General features: G+C 48.3%; 1 protein-coding gene across 4 annotated transcripts in view; it reads right to left on the bottom strand.

Moving 5' to 3' along the window:
- Positions 1–19,320, bottom strand: part of ADCY2 (adenylate cyclase 2) — a 415,997-nt gene that overhangs the window by 49,746 nt on the left and 346,931 nt on the right. For all 4 annotated transcript variants that reach the window (XR_015240410.1, XM_086675813.1, XM_086675806.1 and 1 more), the window contains 3 exons: positions 16,000–16,137; positions 7,393–7,512; positions 766–935 (listed from right to left, as the gene is read on the bottom strand). Coding sequence is in view for 3 of the 4 variants with exons in the window: in XM_086675813.1 (XP_086531939.1) it covers positions 766–935; positions 7,393–7,512; positions 16,000–16,137 (428 nt within the window). In the remaining variant the exon portion in view is untranslated. The remainder of the gene's footprint in view (positions 1–765; positions 936–7,392; positions 7,513–15,999; positions 16,138–19,320) is intronic.

Raw genomic sequence — 19,320 nt, 5'->3', positions numbered from 1 at the left:
TGGTAGGCGACCTTTCATAAACCCAAAGAGGGGCTTGAGGACCATTTTCAATATTTCTGAACTCGGGACCCGATGCTTTCACATCATATCATCTGATCGTATCCAGGACCGGATTATATCACAGGTCTACCTCTTCCTGCAAATCAATCTCTTCATAGAACAGAGAATCGCCAGCTGCCAGTACCTCCTTCCACACCAGGGTATTTTAGGGAATCTCCCGTAAGATGTTGAAGTCTATAACTTGTGAATGTATCCACTTACTTTTCCGGTGTAGGTGGATTCCTCTGTTTTGAACTGGGGTCCACTCTGCCCTGCAGGGCACGTTTGGCAACGTCCGGAGACATTTTTTGTGGTCAAGACTCGGGGCGGGTGGCTGTGAGTGGCATCTGGTGGGTAGGGGCCAGGGATCCCTCGACATACCCTATAATGCCGAGGGCAGTCCTCCCACCGCCCGACACAACAGAAACTTACTCGCTCTGAAGTTTTATAATGCTGAGGAAGAGAAACCCTAGGTTATTGTTATCAGTACAGTACAGATTGGGTCAGTAATCACCTCCCTAAACCTCCTAAGGGTACATGATGATACATATTGTATATAATCTATAGTGAAGACACACATCAAATTTCTGCACCACAATTTCAAAGAAAAGCCCACACAATGATTATCAATGGCAAGGATACCGCTAGTCTGTGTTTGCTCAACACACACTCACGTCATCAACGTCCCGTGAAACCACCGCAGAGAAGGAAGAGGGCGCAGGTTACCTCTCAAATAAGACCTGGCTGTAGTCGTCCAGGACATGGGCGTGAGTGTGGAGAAGGATGGTGTTGTAGCCTACCAACGCCGCCATCATGATCAGCATTTTCAACTCGTAATTCACCCGCAGGAAAACCGAGCAGGAAATCAGTCCCAGAATGCAGCTGTAGATAAAGTACTGGAACAGGGAAATATATCAGATGAGCGTTTAGGATCTCTTCTGCGAAATGCTGGAATAGGAATTCACCCTGGGGGTCACCACCAACCCCCAAGCTCACGCACGCAACTTCCAAACTGGCTGTGAAAAACAGATGCCCTTTTCTGTTTTCTGACCCCGGGGTACACGCCCGAAAATGTGTGCTTTAGAAAAGAATTACTCATTCCATGGCTTGCTGACCCAGTGAAGCATGCCCAATGAGAACAATCATGCATACTGCCAATAGAAATAATTCTTAACGATCTACACTGAAGGCAGGTCATGACTCACAAATGTCATTTGCTTCTCGAAGATGAAAACAAGTGACTCTGTACACAGGTATCGATTTTAAAAGCTATAGTACTTAGAATCTCTTTCGGCCTTTCAATTCTTAATTTATGAAGATATAAATCATTACCAGGAGTTCTGTTAAAAGCATAAGAAAGCCTCGGCATTTTATTAAAGGAGAAACTGCAGGTCCAAAGCAGAGAGGATTTGACAAACTAAAAGCTTTGGCCGGGGTGAGTCACAGAGTCCCTGGAAGTGGGCAGGGAACACGAGGGAATGGGAAGAGCTAGGTGTGTGGAAAAAAGCCAGCACGTTGCATCCCGTGTCGTCCCCCGGAAACAGTGACACGTGTGCCCTACCGTGGTGCTCCCTCGCCATTTGCCCTACGGGACGTCATCGAGATGCGACAGCCCCAGCCAATCTTGCTTTGCTCACTCATTAGTGGGGTCACCAGTGACCCAACCTGGTTGTGGAGCATGTCTCCATCTATAAAATGAGGGAAGAATGCCCTCTGTTTTTTTTTTTTTTTTGGATGTTTATTTATTTTGAGAGAGAGAGCAGAAGCGGGCGAGAGGCAGAGAGAGGGAGAGAGAGAATCCCAAGCAGGCTCCACACTGTCAGCGCAGAGCCCGATGTGGGCTCGATCCCACGAACCGTGAGATCACGACCAGAGCCGAAAGCAAGAGTCAGACACCTAACCGACTGAGCCGCCCAGGTGCCCCTAATGTCCTCCTTTTAAGTCACTGAAAAGAACAAGCCAAGCTTGCGGCCCAGAGCCCTGCCAGCCAGGAGGGATGTGGTAAGTGGACATGGTCACCAGGCCCATGGGGCCTCTACCTGTGACACTGCCGTGTCTTCAGGAACCAGGGCTGGCTGCCACCGGCATTTCTGGAGCAGAAGCAGCACTCAGTAAAGTTTCATGGTATAATGAAGCACAGATCCGACCGATGTTTGACAGACCTTGTCTTTAAAAACTAGCCCGGTCTGTCATTTCCATTATATGGAATAAGCCATGGAAGGCCAGCGATATTAGCTCATCCATCCTGCTCTTGGGGAAGAGAAGTCGAGAAGCCAGCCGCCCTGGTCACACAAAGCACTTCCTTCTCTGCGAGAGGGGGGTTTGGGAGCGAGGCGGCCACACAAGGGCTAATACAGATCCGTACTCACGAGGACTCAGACCTGGCATGTCAGCCTCCCAAGGAAGACCAGCCACCGCCCTGGATCACACAGCCACTGGGTCACCCTTTAGGAGGTGAAGCTTTCCTGAGCAAGACGGCCTTACAGGTGGCAGCATTTTACGGGACACGGAGCACTGTAAGCAGAATTTCTATGGCCAGATTACCAACCCGAGGGGGCGTTCCCCACTAGGCTGACCCCACTCTCCCCGCAGCAGAGAATGGGGGGAGGAACAGAGGAAAGAAAGGTGTCCTGATAGGACTATTCGGGCTGGCCGAGTGGAAACACAGAATCGAGGCAGGGAGACCTGGCTCAGTTTCCCCCAAAACAGGAGGTAGGGGAGGGGCATGTGCTCCTAAACCAGCCCTGAGTTACATGGAGTTCTGCCACCATTCCCTTAGCCTGGTGACAAAGTCCCCAGCTCAGAGGGCAGGCGTGAGGGCTCAGGGCCAGGAGGCGCCTCAGGCCTGGGGACAGACACAGAACCCAGAGCAGGCAGCTCAGCAAATTCCCCAGGGAGGGCTGCTTGGGGACCGTGTACAGCAGCTTCACGGGGAGCCTCATCCCACCGAATCCGACAAGATAACAGGCTTCTGTGTCTCATGTCTCCTTGCGTTAGTTCATTTTTCTGCTATTTCACTGTTCATTTTGAAAGTTACCCTCCACGATGGGTTGGCAGTTTAAAAAAAAACTAAACAAGTGAAAGCAGGGGCCTTCCCCACAAAGTCTGAGAGGCCCTGGTTTACAACCCAGTGGTCTTTCAGTCAGTAGTGGAGAGTAGTCTAGAACCGCTCCTCGAAGGCCATGACATTGCCTTGGGGGCCGGCTGCGGGGGAAGCTCTCAGTTCCAGACACGATGCTGCTAGTGAAATGATGCGGGAGACCTCAGGATGAACGTCGTCAACAAATGTGTCACTGTGAGTATCAGTGTGTGCACGTGCACCTGGTGGGGGGACACAGGGTCACACAGGATTTCTGTAGCACCCCTCCTTTGAAGTAAGTGCCAACACCTATACAAATACAGCCTATGGATTCACTTATTTTATTTTATTTTATTTTATTCTATTTTATGTTTTATTTATTTTCGAGACAGAGAGAGAAGGGGGGGGGGCGCCAACCGGGGAGAGGGCCGGAGAGAGGGAAACACAGAATCCGAAGCAGGATCCAGGCTCCGAGCCGTCGGCACAGAGCCCGACGCGGGGCTCGAACCCACGAACTGTGAGATCATGACCTGAGCCAAGTCGGACGCTCAATGGACTGAGCCACCCAGGTGGCCCTAGTTTCACATTTTAAAATTCGTGCTTAGGCTTTTAAAAAGTTTTCCTATTTCAGGAGTATCTACTGAAAAACGTACGTCAATGGCAAGTGGCATTTAGTCATTTACTATTTACTTTCTAGACCGCCTGGAGGTCACGCACAATGTGGTCTGGGAGTTAATTAAAGGTAGGCTGGCAGCCTGCAGACAGCGGCAGGGGGGCGTGTGAACGAGGGGGATAACCTGAGAGGGCGAGGCCAGGGGTTCTGGAGATCGGCTGTCTCCACCACATAAGGAAGCCGCCAGGGAGAACACCCACCGACTGGGCAAGAGTCCTGGCGGCAGGCTCCCGAACGGACTTCCATTAGGATGTAATTACTACTGACCTGATTTCCGCATAGTTTCGATGTAGTTGATATGTTATTAGTTAATGTGTATATTATTTATTCATATTGAAAATCATTACTATTACTTTAATTACTAAATATCATTTGTTAATATCCATTAAGATTAGGTGAACAGAGTTAAAATTAGTTAATATGGTTATTAACACGTTTGATATAGCTAACTGATGAAATCAATTTGCATTTTTTTTTTCAATTTGCATTTTTGCGCCAAGGGAACAGCGGCTATTATCTTGGATAATTCACTTAGGTCTCTTTGGCCTCAGTTTCCTCACACGGAAAATGAGATTTCCAGTAATAGCAAACTCACAGGGAAGCTTTTCAGATATAATGATATAAATACAGATATAGTATGAACTGCCTCCATGGCAAAAATCCTTTGTGGTAGATTTTGTTGGATATTTTAAAATGACTTCTTTTCCCCCTACTACAGGAATAATACATCTGGTGTTAAAACTTAGGGAATATACAAAGGACTCGTATAAAACTAAGGGTCTCCTATAATCTCCAACCACGAACTTGAGCCGCTATTAATTATTTTGGGTATATTTTTCCATCCTTTTTTGTGGGGGGTGTGTTACTTATTCCTGATATTTTAATACTACTCAATACTGATACTGACATTTTAGAAAATTGCGGAATATTTGGGATTTTTTAAGTGACACTTTTCAATTAATAATTTATTGTGAATATATATTTCTATGTCATTAAATATTTTGCTACAATATCTTTGTCCTGGCTGGATGTAACTAAATAGCAGAATTTATTTATTTATTTATTTATCTATTTATTTATTTATTTATTTAATGTTTATTTATTTATTTATTTTTTGAGAGACAGAGAGAGACAGAGTGTGAGCAGGGGAGGGGCCGAGAGAGAGAGAGAGAGAGAGAGAGAGAGAAGACACAGAATCTGAAGCGGCTCCAGGCTCTGAGCCGTCAGTACAGATCCTGACATGAGGCTCGAACTCACAAGCCGTGAGATCATGACCCGAGCCGAAGTCGGAAGCTCAACCTACTGAGCCACCCAGGCGCCCCAGAATAGCAGAATTTATTTAAACCGTTAAGTTTATTCTAACTCGTAGGTTGTTTGCTTTCTTTGTTCTTGGAGTTACACAAACACTTTGATGAACACCTTCGTTGCTTAGTGTTGATGCCTGTAAGATTAATTTCTTTTTTTTTATTAATTTTTTTTAATGCTTATTTTAGTTTTGAGAGAGAGAGAGACAGAGCATGAGCAGGGAGACACAGAATCTGAAGCAGGCTCCAGGCTCCAAGCTGTCAACACAGAGCCCGACGTGGGACTCGAACCCACGAACTGTGAGATCGTGACCTGAGCTGATGACTATTACAGATTACGGTCAAGAAGTGTTACATCTTCTTGATGTAACAAGAAGCCGTGAACGTGGACAGTCGTGAATGTGGACATGAATGTGGACAGTCTTGCCCACTGCCTCGTCGAGCTCAGATATCATGGACGATGGGGTTTGAGAGGAATCATGTGGAAGTTGCGCATGGCTCTCCGATGTTCCCTTCCGTCTATGAAGGGGGAAGCCAGGATGTTCTCAGGCCCTTCTGGGACTCTTAAGAACTCTAACACTGCACTTTCTGTGCAGTGTTTGAGCACATGGGGGATCCTTGGCAGAGCGCATCATAATCTCTCTTTCTGATGACTTATTACTGGAACAACAGTGGCTTGTTGACAAAATTCTACCTACATTTTAAAGCGTCTACTGCATATTTTTTTGTTTTTGTTTTTTTTTTTTTAATTTTTTCGAATCTTTTAAGACTGAGTAAATGTTACTTTCCCCCATTTTGGGTTTCTAATGGTTTATGCTTCTTTTGAAAATAAGTCATACCGACTTACCTAATGAGACTCTGAATGATGACCTTACTGCTTTTAGTGACAAACAGTGGGTTGTTGCATCCACAAATACCGGGTGGAGAGATTAAAAAAAAAAAAAAGCTTTGCCAGCTATCCTTTGTTTTTATGCAAATGTACGTTCATTGCAAATGGCTGAAGTGCCCTGTGAATGCTGCTTGGGACACTCTGTCCCTATGCCAGTGGCCTGGTACCTCTGTGCATGCCAGTGCCATTCTTTCAAGGAGGGAGGGCCAGACCGCAGTTCACATAAATCTTTCTCTACAGAAGGCGGCTTCAAATTGCCCACAGCGAGATCACAGCCAATAAACCCTTGCCATGCCTCCTGTCTCTCACTTTTCATGTAACTAAAACAGAAAAGATGTTGTCTAGCACTCACAGGAGCTTATGATAATGCTTAAAATGAGAACCAGGGCCCCTTGGATGAAGGACAGATTTATGGCAGGCTTTCTTCCCATGCCCATGGGGACATTATTAGGGACCTTGGTCAGCTTGCCTCAGAAACCCTCTCAAAAACACCACCAGAGACCCCAATTCTGTACAGAGAGCTGGAAGCTTCCCAGGAACTGAAGACAGGAAATGGGAAAAAGGATCCAAGCCAAATATCAAGGGAACAAATCAGCAAAAGAAGAATGAGGAAAGGAATCTGCTTTATTACCACAGCTAATGGAGTCTAAAAAACTGGCCAAGAATCTTTAAAGTATACACACTAAATCACCAATTTCAGTCTCCAAAATAGTTCCTTTAGCACTCTCGAAATGTGACTCTATGGGACAGAAACCAGGTGGGAATAATCTACTTTAGATGATTACACAAGAGAGGAGACTATCAAAACTTCTTTTGCATTAATGATTTATGAAACGAAGTTACTAAATAGTAAATAACTGACTTAACCCTTTCCACCGAAAAGACTGACATATTGGCCGGTTTTGAAATTTGAATCTTGGCCCTTCTCTGGAGGATGGTTAAAATGAGTCAGTCGGCAAGGATTATTTGAGGATATAACCAGTGGGCAGCGTCTACAGCCAAGGGAGAGGCAGAAATACGAGAGGCAGTCCCCATCATCAGCAAGGAAGCCAACACTATTCCACCGGGACCACTGGCAAAACCCATCAGCAATGAACCCAGAACTTCAGTGACATACAACGCAACGTCAAACGCTGGGATACATGCTATCGAATGTAGCACTAAGAGAATAAAAGCAGAGACATCTGTGAGAGCACCAAAAGGACACTGTAAATTTGCACCGTAAGTGTGTCTAATCGGCGTCCGTCAGCCTGGCTGGCAGATTTTGGCTGATCGGGACTTAAGTATTGACACCAAGGAGGAGAAGTGAAATCTACAGCCGATCAGAAAGTGGAGGCCATCACGTTAAATGGGCTCAGAGCTTAGAGCAAGACAACAAGAGCAGTAATAATGAGTGAAATGCTCTTACCGGGAGGAAAAACAAATTCTGTGCACGCAGAATCACTGCCTGATTGTTTAAGGCAGAAAGACTTGTGTTTGATGTGTTGGCAGTCGGAGGAATGGCTTCCTCTGGGTCGCTCAGGAAAAACTGCAAAGAAAATGTTTTTTCAGTGAATTAGTGCACCAGAGATTAAAGGGATAGCAGGGTGGGGGGTGCTGCATTATTAATGACTGCGTTCCTTTTGCACCATAAGCAGGATTAAGTGGGCAATCTGGGGTCTTTCAAATGCGAATAGCTCCATCTTCTCCTGTTTGAAGCTTTGAGAATTTCTATGAAATAAGTAAATAACTATTTATTGTTGCGCTCCACTTGTCGTGGATTCCAGAACTATAAGACAATATTAACGAAAACAGAAATGCTTCTGTTCGATGTTAAATTAGAAATGTACAAAGCTCAGGCCAGAGGGCTTGGTCGGAATCACATCTGAGGGTGACATCACCTCACACACAGACACTCAACTCTACCGAGAAAGCAGAACCTTCAGGTTTTTTGTTTTTTTTTTCAGTGTCTTCACCCTCTTGCTTCAAACATGAACTGGGTCAATGGAGTTTTTGACTTTAAGAAATTAATTGTGTGGGCAAAATGCACTCCTTGGCATCAGCATTTGTATGTATTATCTGTGAGTGCTTGGCACTTCAGGATCACGAGGCGTAGAATGCTGAGAGGGTGAACGCTCTGAGTAAGGACTGCTGGAAAGGGGTCCTCACTCTGGAAAAAATAAGTAATCCTGAGAAAACTAGCTCTTCAGCCATGGTCCCCTGTATCGGCACCCAGAAGGAAAGTGTCAACCAGTTGGCGAGGTAGAAGAAATTCAGTCTCTGTCTCTCTCGTTCTCTCATTTTTTCCCCTGGTTTTTCTCTGTTTCTCTTTCTCTGCGTTTCTGTTTTTCTTTTTCTCTCTGTCTCTTTCCCGGAGAAGCTGCGGCACGTTATTTTGTAACGTTGTTTTTTTAATGTTTATTTATTTTTGAGATAGGGAGAGACAGAGAAAGTGTGAGTAGGGGAGGGGCAGAGAGAGAGGGAGACACAGAATCGGAAGCAGGCTCCGGGCCAACAGCCAAGAGCCCAACGTGGGGCTCAAACTCACACACCACGAGATCATGACCTGAGCAGAAGTCGGATGCTTGACCGACTGAGCCACCCGGGCGCCCCTGAAGCACACACTACCGAGGTGGCCACAGACCAGCCACTTTTCCGTGCCATGGCTGAGGGCCAGGGAAGTGGGCAGTTGAAGGTGAACCGGAGGATCACTCCGGCCAGGTACCCTTCCCTGAAAGAAAGGCATCTCATCCAAAACCTGGACTGTGTGTTCTGCATGGGGCTAGCGATACGTATTCAAGGGCTAAATGTCCATTGGCTGATGGACGGATAAAGAAAAGGCGGACACACACACACACAAACACACACACACACACACACACACACACACTCACATACTGAAATATCACTCAGCGATCAGAAAGAAATTTTGCCATTTGCAACAACGTGGATGGAACCAGAAGGTATTAGGCTAAGTGAAATAAGTCAGAGAAAGACAAATGCATGATTTCACTTACGTGTGGAACTTAAGAAACACAACAGACGAACACAGAGGAAGGGAAAGAAAAATGAAATAAGACATAGAGAGAGGGAGGCAAACTGTAAGACATACAATACAGAGAACAAACTGAGGGTTGCTGGAGGGGCGGTGGGTGGGGGGGATGGGCTAGATGGGTGACAGGCATTAAGGAGGGCACTTGTTGTGAGTGATGGGCACTGGGTGTCATATCCAAGTGACGAATCACTAAATTCTACTCCTGAAGCCAAGACTACACTGTATGTTTGCCAACTTGAGTTTAAATAAAAATTACAAAAAAAAAATAAAAGTAAAACCCTCCTGCATAGCTTCTATAGTTGCTTTTGTTTGCCATGTTTTAAAACTTTTTCTTTCAATGTTTACTTTTGAGAGACACAGAGAGACAGAGCATGAGCGGGGGAGGGGCAGAGAGAGAGGGAGACACAGAATTGAAGCAGGCTCCGGGCTCCGAGCTGTCAGCACAGAGCCCCATGCAGGGCTCGAACTTACAAACTACTTGGGCAGAAGTCAGACGCTTAACCGACTAAACCCCCCAGGCGCCCCGTATAATTGCTTTTGTTCGCTCCTATCGATTTATTTGCTTTGATGGCAGCTGTCAAATACCAAAACGGACTGACTTCAGCACATAAGGCCTTTGCTTAGGTTATTCTGAGGAACGTTCCTCTAGGATGCCAAGAATGATACAGTGTTTCTTCCCACTGCATCATGTGAGAACACGTAGCAAAATGCTGATTTAAATATCAAAGAAATGTTGATTTCTTTATATGCCGCTAAAGCGTGCATTAAAAATGCTGCACCCCCTGGTTGACTTACTTACAAATGTGCTAATTCTTTGGGAAAAAAATATCGTATCAGGAAAAAACAAATTATGCAATTACTTGGCAAGTGCTGGGCTCCAAAGTTTTACCGATGTCAACTTGACAGACCCCATATATAGCTGATTTAAATATTAAAGAATCAAAAAATGACAAATAAAAGGAGACTGTTTCGTTTGGTAGGTTATTCGTCTTAAGTGCCTGTTACATATTAACAAAAACTTGTGGATTGCATCACCATGTAGAGAAAAAGTAAATTCTTGCTGCACCAAGAGCAGAATATATCCTGTGACAACTCGGTCTTGCGAGGAGGCTATGCAATAAATAGGATGATTTGGACTCAAAAAAACAAGAGAGAACTTCAGTCACTGTCCCCAACCCTGCTTCCTTAGCCCCCTCTGCTCCCTTTTCCTACTATTTACTAACTACCCCTGAAATCAAGAAGCCCCTCGTTTGGGTCCGTGACCTCACACTGCAATTTGGCATTGATTTATGCCTTCTCGGTCCCTTTAAATTCTTTTTTTTTTTAATTTTATTTATTTTTATTTTTGAGAGAGAGAGAGAGCACGCGCAAGTGGGAGAGAGAGGCAGAAGGACAGAAAGAGAACCTCCAGCGGGCTCCATGCTGAGCTTAGAGCCCGACGTGGGGCTCAATCTCATGGCGTCAAGATCACGACCTGAACGGAAGCCAAGACTCAGATGCTCCACTGACTGAGCCACCCAGGCGTCCCTTCAGTCCCTTTAAAATGGAAACTCAGGGGCGCCTGGGTGGTTCAGTCGGTTAAGTGTCCGACTTCAGCTCAGGTCATGATGTCACGGTCAGTGAGTTCGAGCCCCACGTCGGGCTCTGTGCTGACAGCTCAGAGCCTGGAGCCTGCTTCAGATTCTGCGTCTCCCTCTCTCTCTGCCCCTCCCCTGCTCATGCTCTGTCTCTCTCTGTCTCAAAAATAAATAAAAACATTAAAAAAAAAAAAAAAAGGAAACTCAGGTCAACCCCAAATCACAGCCAGTCAAATTCCCTGGGCTTACTAACCCCTCGTCCCTCTCCCTTCCAGGCTAAGCTGCCACAATTGTCTCTTCCGAATGAACTCCCGGCACCATAATTATTTGGGGAGCTCCTCTCTGGACCCATTTTCACGTTCTATGACTTTTGTCGTAACTGGGGAAATGATATCCTGATAAAACGCTAATGAACGCTTCATATCTTCAGCTGTATTTCCGAACGTCACGTTTCCCGGGCAGTTCGAAACGTTTCAGAATTGTGTTTGTCAGATGATATTAAATTGTGAACATCACATTTCAAATCGCGTTTTATGCCTGATGCCATCCTCGCCGGTCATTTGGTCCCAACGAGAGGTCTGAGTGGCCCAACAGTTCACCACGCTCACTCCTTGTCCTCACGTTTCACGAAAGCCTCACGATTCATAACATTCTCTGGGAAGTTTCCCACAAGAGACTGTACGGTGATGGGAGCAGTCACGGGAGGACGTGGGCAAAAGGCCAGGGAAACAATGGCAGCTTCTTGTTTGAGCGTCTCATACACGATTCTCAACAGTGAGCTGGAAAGTAAACTGAGCACACAGCTCCTTGTGCACTCCGGTCCCTCAAACCCTGTATTTGAAAAAGCCCTGCTTTGCGACAGGACCCGGGAGAGACTATGGCTTTCAGAGGAAACGTTTTCGGACAGAAAATGAAATTTTCGGGGCTACCTGGGTGGCTCGGTCGGTTAAGCGTCTGACTTCGGCTCAGGTCATGATCTCGCGCGGTCCGTGAGTTCGAGCCCCGCGTCGGGCTCTGTGCCGACAGCTCGGAGCCTGGAGCCTGCTTCGGATTCTGTGTCTCCCCCTCTCTCTGCCCCTCCCCTGCTCACATACTCTCTCTCAAAAATAAATGAACATTAAAATTTTTTTTAAAAATCATAAGCAAGCTTTACTGCCAGGGAAAATGATTTCCTTTCTCTACCTAATGCTGCCTTTCATACTGTCTTATGACGTTTCTTTGAAATAAATACGAGGTGAGCATCGGCAGGAAAGAGACCACTCATTTCGCGGCAGCAGAGATCAATGGAAATGATGGACGGAAAAAGGTAATCCGGCTTATTCCCTGCCCACAGCCTCTGCTGCTGTAGGAGGCGGCTCAGCTCGTGCAGAGAAGACTTATTTTGCGTCTTTCTTCAGGGTCATCCGTCACACTGCTCACGTGTGTCCCACAGACCTGTCGGCAGCAGCTGAAAACAGATTCCTTTCTTGGTGAGAAGGGAAAACAGCCCTGGGAGAGGTATTCCTGGTGTGAGGATGTGTTTCTTCTCCAAAGGAAGCCCGGTTATTGCCAAAAAAACAAAAACAAAAAAACAACAAAACCTAACACATTCAGCTCCTCAAACACTTATGACAGTGACCGAACTGCCTGTCAGTCACATTAAATACTCTCTATGAAATGCAATCAGATGTTTCCCAGGGAGGTTCTGCCTTGAAAAAATTAGGTGAGGGGTGCCTGGGTGGTTCAGTCGGTTGAGCGTCTGACTTGGGCTCAGGTCATGATCTCACGGTCCGTGAGTTTGAGCCCCTTGTCGGGCTCTGTGCCAGCAGCTCAGAGCCTGGAACCTGCTTCGGGTTCTGTGTCTCCTTCTCTCTCTGCCCCTCCCCAGCTCATGCTCTCTCTCTCTCTCTTTCAAAAATAAACAAACATTCAAAAAACATTTTTAAGTTAGGTGATAAATCCTGGTTTTATGAGGCCAAACTGGACTTCCCCAAAAGAAATGGTTTCTTTTTTAACGGACTGCATGCTTCCCCCTTCATTCATTCTTACGCTTAGTAACTACTGAAGGGCCAGTGCTGACACAGAAGGTGCTTTCCTGAAACACGTGCTGGGTGGAGGGGAAGGTCTCACCGTCAAATGTGTGGACGTCGTTTAAAGGTCTCGTTCTGTACCTTGTACGTGGCGCTGTTGGCCAATGCAGGACGCTCCAGAATGTGTTTTGTGCATGCTGCCCGTGCCCAGCTCTGGAGCGAAAGTGCTCTGGACAGATGACGAGGCTGAATCATAGGGCTTTCCGTTAAGGGAGCTGAACACCACCGTCTGTGCGTGCATCTCAGAACCCTACCTAGCACACCTGCTGTCCTTCAAATGTGTTCTGCGCCCTATCCCTTCACGGTGGCGTCCACCCCTGACCCAGCTGGCCCCTGCAGCTTGCATTTACCAGAATCGTCTGAGAACTTGTTGGTGTGCCCCTCTGGAGAGCTGGACCTTCGAGCAACAGGGCTCTTGCAAAAATGCACGTTACAAAGCCGAGCATGAGGAACCCATCTTAGGAAACGCACTCGTTTGTACACGCTCTCACCACTGCCCTGGGCCTCTCTGTCCATCTTCCTCCCCTAGGAACACTGTCACGCCCTCACACTATCCAAAGTACGTCGGACAGACTCGGGTGGGAAGGTCAGGTATTCTAATGGCTGGTCACACATTTGCAGAACGCCTCTCCCAGAAAAGCCCCTCTTGTCTCAGTCTTCTGTACCTCATGTCACGGTCCCTACCCTGTGGCTGGTCCCGCTCCGATGACAGCTCTGGGGCCACAGTACAAATTCCTTTGGGTCATCAGCAAGGGACCCAGGCTGACTGATGCCAGTCTCTCCTTGTGCCTAAGTTCCTTCTAGAGCAGGACGGCTCTTGAGGGAATTATCCGTCCAGACACAGCCCCATTTTCCAGCCGATCCCCACTCAGCCTTGATTAAGTCCGTGTTGGAAATAAATGTCATGGCCGAGGTGTGCCTGAGACCTAGAAGGTGAGGCCCCCACCCCACCCCAAAGGGGGTCTCACAGTCTCTGCAGGACATGGGCCTCGGAGGCTGTGAATGCAGGAGGAGGGGAGATGAGCTCAGGGTCGGTGGCTAATGTGACAGAGAAGAGGGAGGCGGCCCAGGACGGTGGAGTCCCCACGGTCAACCAGACACATCAAGGCAGCTCCACACAGGGACTCCAGACCAACGGCCAGCAGGGCTCAGGGAAGCCAGCTGGCCGTGTGGGATCACTGCTGAGCCCCTGCCCACAGGCACCACGACTTTTCACTGACTGCAAGAGGCAACTCGGAGCAGCCTCCTTTCTGAGCTGACCTCTGTGGCCGAGCGGGCGGCCGGAGGAAGGAGTGGTCACGGTGGCCTACTGCACCGGTCTGTGCCTGGGGAGGCTGCCATTAGGGCCTGGCCGCACGCCCTCTCTCAGGGGAGCTCCTGGAGGGACTTGGGGCATGTGGTCCGGTGAGGCGGGGAGAGCCAGCGTGCCTGTCCTCCAGCGGGCGACGTGGGAGGACGCCCCAGAATCCGCACGCCCATCAGGAAGCGGGAGGGCGAGGGCCAGCTGTGGCTTCTCCCTGGCGCCCCCTTTCCAGGACGCCTTAAGACGGACTTCTAGGCAGAGGGAAGCAGATGAAGAGGCCCCCGGCTGGCCTCCCGCTGGCATCAGCTTCCCCTGAACCCCCGCGTGCGTCAGAAGGAGACAGTGGCCTGTTCTGCAGCGTGCTGGCAGAACTGATGTCAAGGAAGTGCCCAAGGTCCCCTTCAGCCTCAGCCCCTTCACTACCGCGTCACGTAAATGTCCCAGATGCCCAGCGTCTTCCTTCCTGCTCACCGTTCCTTCCCTTCTGGTGAGTCCGCCTGCCCATCCGCCAGGGTTCAGTCCAGCCGGCCTTGACCTCCCTCCTTGACACCTCTCCACACGCCTCGCTGGTGGAGTCTCCGATTCACATGGGCTTAGCCAGCTGTCGGTCTCGGGGATGGCACCGTGAGCTCCCGAAGGCGGGTCACAGTTTTTAGGCTCCCAGCATTTAGTAACACGCCAGGCACGTGGTTATGCCCAACAGATATTTTTATGCCAAAGGGATGCTAAGCCCCAAAAACTATGTCTTTATTATTTAATATATCCGGTGTGCTTCCTCAGCCTGATTTTCTGCTTTCTGGAAGGCGAGGGCTGTACGTATGCCCTGTAGTTCCAACAGCTAGTAAAATAGCCCAAATACGAGGTATCTTAACGCCTCACGGTTGCTGGTGACGATGTCAGAATAAGAAGGATGCATCGCTATGGGTGTGGATTACCTACGTGTCTGTCTTAAGGGATATACGAGTCATGGTACCATCGATACAGTGAGAGCGACCACTGGTTAAATATGTACAAAGCACCCGGTTCTGTCCTAAGCGTGATAGTGATGGGAGAAAAAGAGACAAGGGTGGGACTTTGCTGTCACTTGAGTTTCCAGGTAGGATTCCTGGGGCATACAGATTGGAACCCTCCTACAGCTCCCACAAGGACTTCCCTCAATGTTTTACCACAATAGCTCTGCTCTGGTGAGGGTACCTTCACTCTGATCACCCTAACCCCCCCTCCTCTGCCAAGATACACGGTAGCAATTACCTTCCAAATGTATGGCCCACTGATAGACATCTGGAGGGTCTCAGGACTAATGTTTTACTAGGCAGTAGTAAATAACCTTACCTTATAATAGCAGCTAGCCCCTCAAGGTCCCGGAAGCCTTGTTTCCAAATTCCACAGACTTACGCTCTCCCCAGCCCCACTAACTAAAGAGTATTTAATCAGTCACTCTTCACAAACACAAGTGCAGCTCTCCCTGCCCACGGGGCCTGTCCCCATGCTATAATGAAAGCACCCCTTTGCACCAAAAATGTCTCAAGAATTCTTCCTCGACCGCTCGCCCCCGGCCCCACATCAGGAGGAACACCAGCTCATTTGCCCCGGTGGGGCAGTGTCAGAACTCATTTTCGAGAAGTGGAAATGGAGCCTGTGAAAGTTGCATGGAAACCCTATAAAATCGCACAGCCGGACAAGTGGGGGGCCAGTGTTGCGATCAGGCCTGTTAGACTCCAGAGCAGGATACCTCTCCCACTGCACTCTCTGTATCTAGATGGTTCTGTCATCCCTCGGTGATTACCCCACTGACAGTCAGTGTCCTTTCTGTAGCTAGCAGGGCCGTGGGAAGCTGCTGGAAGGTACCACCCTCTCCCCGGTGGCTCCTGCAGAAAGCACCCTTGGCCTTAGTGATGCTGAGGGTGGACAGATGTTGAATTTAATAGGCAGTAACTGGTGTCAGCACGGAGCCCCGGTCAAGGTCTGAAAGTCCCACCGAGTCAGGCATCGGAGGCAAAGAAGGCCGTGCCTGGCGGGAGCCCTGACTCACCATGTTGAACACGGCCATGGTCAGGATGATGGCGGTGGTGAGGACCGTGAGGGAGACCCGCGGCCAGGGCCGGTCCGCGATGATGCTGGACGACTTCAGCAGCCACAGGAGAGAGGCGGAGGCCTTCTTGCTGCATTGCTGGGAGGACACAGGAAAGGAAACGCGTCACGTTTCTTCATGATGTTTAACACCACAAAAGGCATCGGTACTCTTCCCAGAACAAACAAGGAGGCGCTGGTCTCCGCTGGGGGCCCATCCCAGGTCACAAACCTTCCTCAAACTATGTGAGCATCATGGTGACAAATAAAGAACAAATTAGTTAAGTTTCTGCGATAAATTCAGAATGTGCTTGTATGTCCTGAAATTACGTTTAAAAACAACCCAAACAAAAAACTCAGGGCGCCTGGGTGGCTCCGTTGGTGAAGCGTCTGACTTCAGCTCAGGTCACGATCTCCCAGTTCACGAGTCAGAGTCCCCAGCTCAGGTCACGATCTCCCAGTTCACGAGTCAGAGTCCCATGTCAGGCTCTGTACTGACAGCTCAGAGCCTGGAGCTTGCTTCGGATTCTGTGTCCCCCTCTCTCTCTGCACCCCAACCCTGCTCGTGCTCTCCCTCCCTCTCTCTCTCTCTCTTAAAATTAAATAAACATGAAAAAAAAAAAACCCTCTGATAAAAGAAAACTACGTCAGTCGATTAAACCACTCTGGGGAACGTGGCAGGTCTCAGGTCACAGCCATGATAAAACAATGATCACAATTCGGCCCATTCACATGGGAGACAGATCGGCAGGTAGCTAGTCACGATCCAGTTGGCTACCGAGCAAATTGATGTCCTCACCTCCAAAGGCAACACCCACTGTTCTCAGGCATGTGTCTTCGTGATGGCTTTACCTTATCCTGCCCTCCGGGGACTTTCCACATGGAGACCCTCTTTTCCAAAGTTTTGATGGTGCTAAAAATTACCTAACGTAACCTTTTCCCTCTTACCCATTTTTCAGCACACAGGTCAGCGGTGTTAACTATATTCACAGTGCTGCGTAGTACGTCTCTGTAACTTTTCATCTCGCACAACTAGAGTCTATAGCCACTGAAGAACTCCCCTCTCCCCTTCCCCTTGCCTCCGGCGACCACCATCTTACTTTCCGTCTCTAAAAGTTTGACGACTCTGGGCACCTGCCAAAGGTGCAAGCATGCAGCATTTGTCTTTTTGTGACTGGCTTATTTCACTCAGCATTATCTCCAGGTTCGTCCGCGTTGTCACGGGTGACCAGATTTCCTTGTTTTTGGAAGGCTGAATAACGTTCCATTCTAGGCACATACCGCATTTTATTTATCCACTCAGCTGTGGATGGTCACTGTTGCCTCTGACTTCCGGCTACTGCGAATAATGCAGCAGCGAGTGTGGGTGTTGGCAGAAATGCTTTCGATACAAGAAGGAATTGAGGTATTTATGGGATGGCAGCCAATGTTCCCTCATCATCTGCTGGGGGCCAGACTCTGCTCCGTGGGACTTTAGGGGTTGAGCTCGCCTCACCCTTAAGGCCACCTTTCCAGAGGGGCCACTATAATTCAGACCTCTGTCCAGGTGGCGGCAGGATGGAGGCGGGGAGAGTTCTAAGGCGTGGGTAACAAACTGCCTGTGCCAGGCGCTGTCTGGGATCGACAGATGTCACCTGACCTGACAAGCTGTACAAAAAGGTCTCTAGGGATCTCCACTTTAACCTTCATGCGAAAGGGGCTGTGGCCCTATGGCTAACGTGTTCTGAAAACACTAGAAGAAGGTTATGATTTCAAAAATTAAAAAAAAATTTAATGTTTATTTTTGACAGAGGGAGAAAGAGACAGAGCACCAGCAGGGGAGGGGCAGAGAGAGAGGGAGACAAAGAATCCGAAGCAGGCTCCAGGCTCCGAGCTGTCAGCACAGAGCCTGACGTGGGGCTCAAACCCACAAACTGTGAGATCATGACCTGAGCCGAAGTCGGGCGCTCGACTGACGGAGTCACCCAGGTGCCCTGATTTCAAAAATTTTAAAAAAAGGCCAACAACCTGTACCTTTCTGACTCGTACCACTAAGTTAATATAATGGCAAAGCTGATGTAACATCGATAAACCGCGTAACAGAGAATCCTCAGTAGCACGAATAGACAGCACTTTTATTTCTCTACGTCTTTCAGAGTCTTTCTGCTTCAGTCTTAGAAACAGAAGCACTGCAGTATGTTAAATGCTGATACAGCAACGGAATGGGATTCTGCAAGATGAGAGGTGGTTAGGACAGTAAGAATCAGCCCAGGAGCCCAGGAGCAAACCCCCAGAGTCGAGAGACTTTCTGCAGGTGAACTATCCTCTCTGGCCTCAGCCTCCCCAGCTCTAAAATGGGGACAATAATAATACCTGGTTCCTTGGTCTTGTAGGACGTTAAATGAGCTACATAATAAGGCACCAGGGGCAGGACTCCCAAGTGTTAGCTCCAATTGTTACGCTTATGAAGAAAACATAATAATTCTCAGAGACATTTAATGACTAAGTGTCTCTTTGCTCTGCATCTATACGAACAATAAAACCTCATTCCCCCCCCCCCCTTTCCACTATGGTTTTTCCTCCAAGCAGCCTCCTTCTTTCTTCAATCCTGTCACCAGGTAGAGGCCACGTGAAGAAAACTGTTCAGAAATATGGAAATTGGAAAATACTGCTGGTGGCAAGGACCAGGAAACAGCTGGTGACAGGGACGTGCGCCCTGAGCTGATGTGTAGAGAGAGGAGGGGGAGGAGAGTGAAGATGTGCGGGGAGCAGAGGATGCCGATGGCGGGGCAGAGGAGAAAAGAGATGATGGTCTTGAGGTAGAAGGATCGGGAAAGGAGACCACTGATGCGACTATAGCTCTGAACAAAAAGCACGACTTCGTTCCTGACATGAGAACGGAGCTCAGTGTGCCTGTTTTGGGTTAACTATTCAAGTACAGTCCCCGGTGGAAAAGCAAGTGTGTCAAAATTGGCACCATTGTAATGAAGCATTATAAACGATACCATCTCCCACAGTATTTTGGCATTGATTCAGAAGGCGCCCTTCAGAGCCCAGCTTTACCCGTTTGATCTCTGGTTTAACGGTTGGCATAACTTCCGTCAAATCTGCGTCCCTCTTTGTTGACCATCAGTGAGTCCCACTGCATACACGATGGCCTCCTGCTTACAGTGAGCTCACTGTGAGCCTTCCAGAAATGTGCTTGACTGTTCATGCCACACCCACCCACTGGTGAATGTGGAACTGGCACCGACTGTAGCGGGAGATGTGAAAGGAGGAAGAATGTCAATTAATATGGAAACCC

Source organism: Puma concolor, chromosome A1 (genome assembly GCF_028749965.1).
Source record: "Puma concolor isolate L17-30 chromosome A1, mPumCon1.1.hap2, whole genome shotgun sequence".
NCBI classification, from domain to species: Eukaryota; Metazoa; Chordata; class Mammalia; order Carnivora; family Felidae; genus Puma; species Puma concolor.
This window is presented reverse-complemented; position numbering and strand designations above follow the sequence as displayed.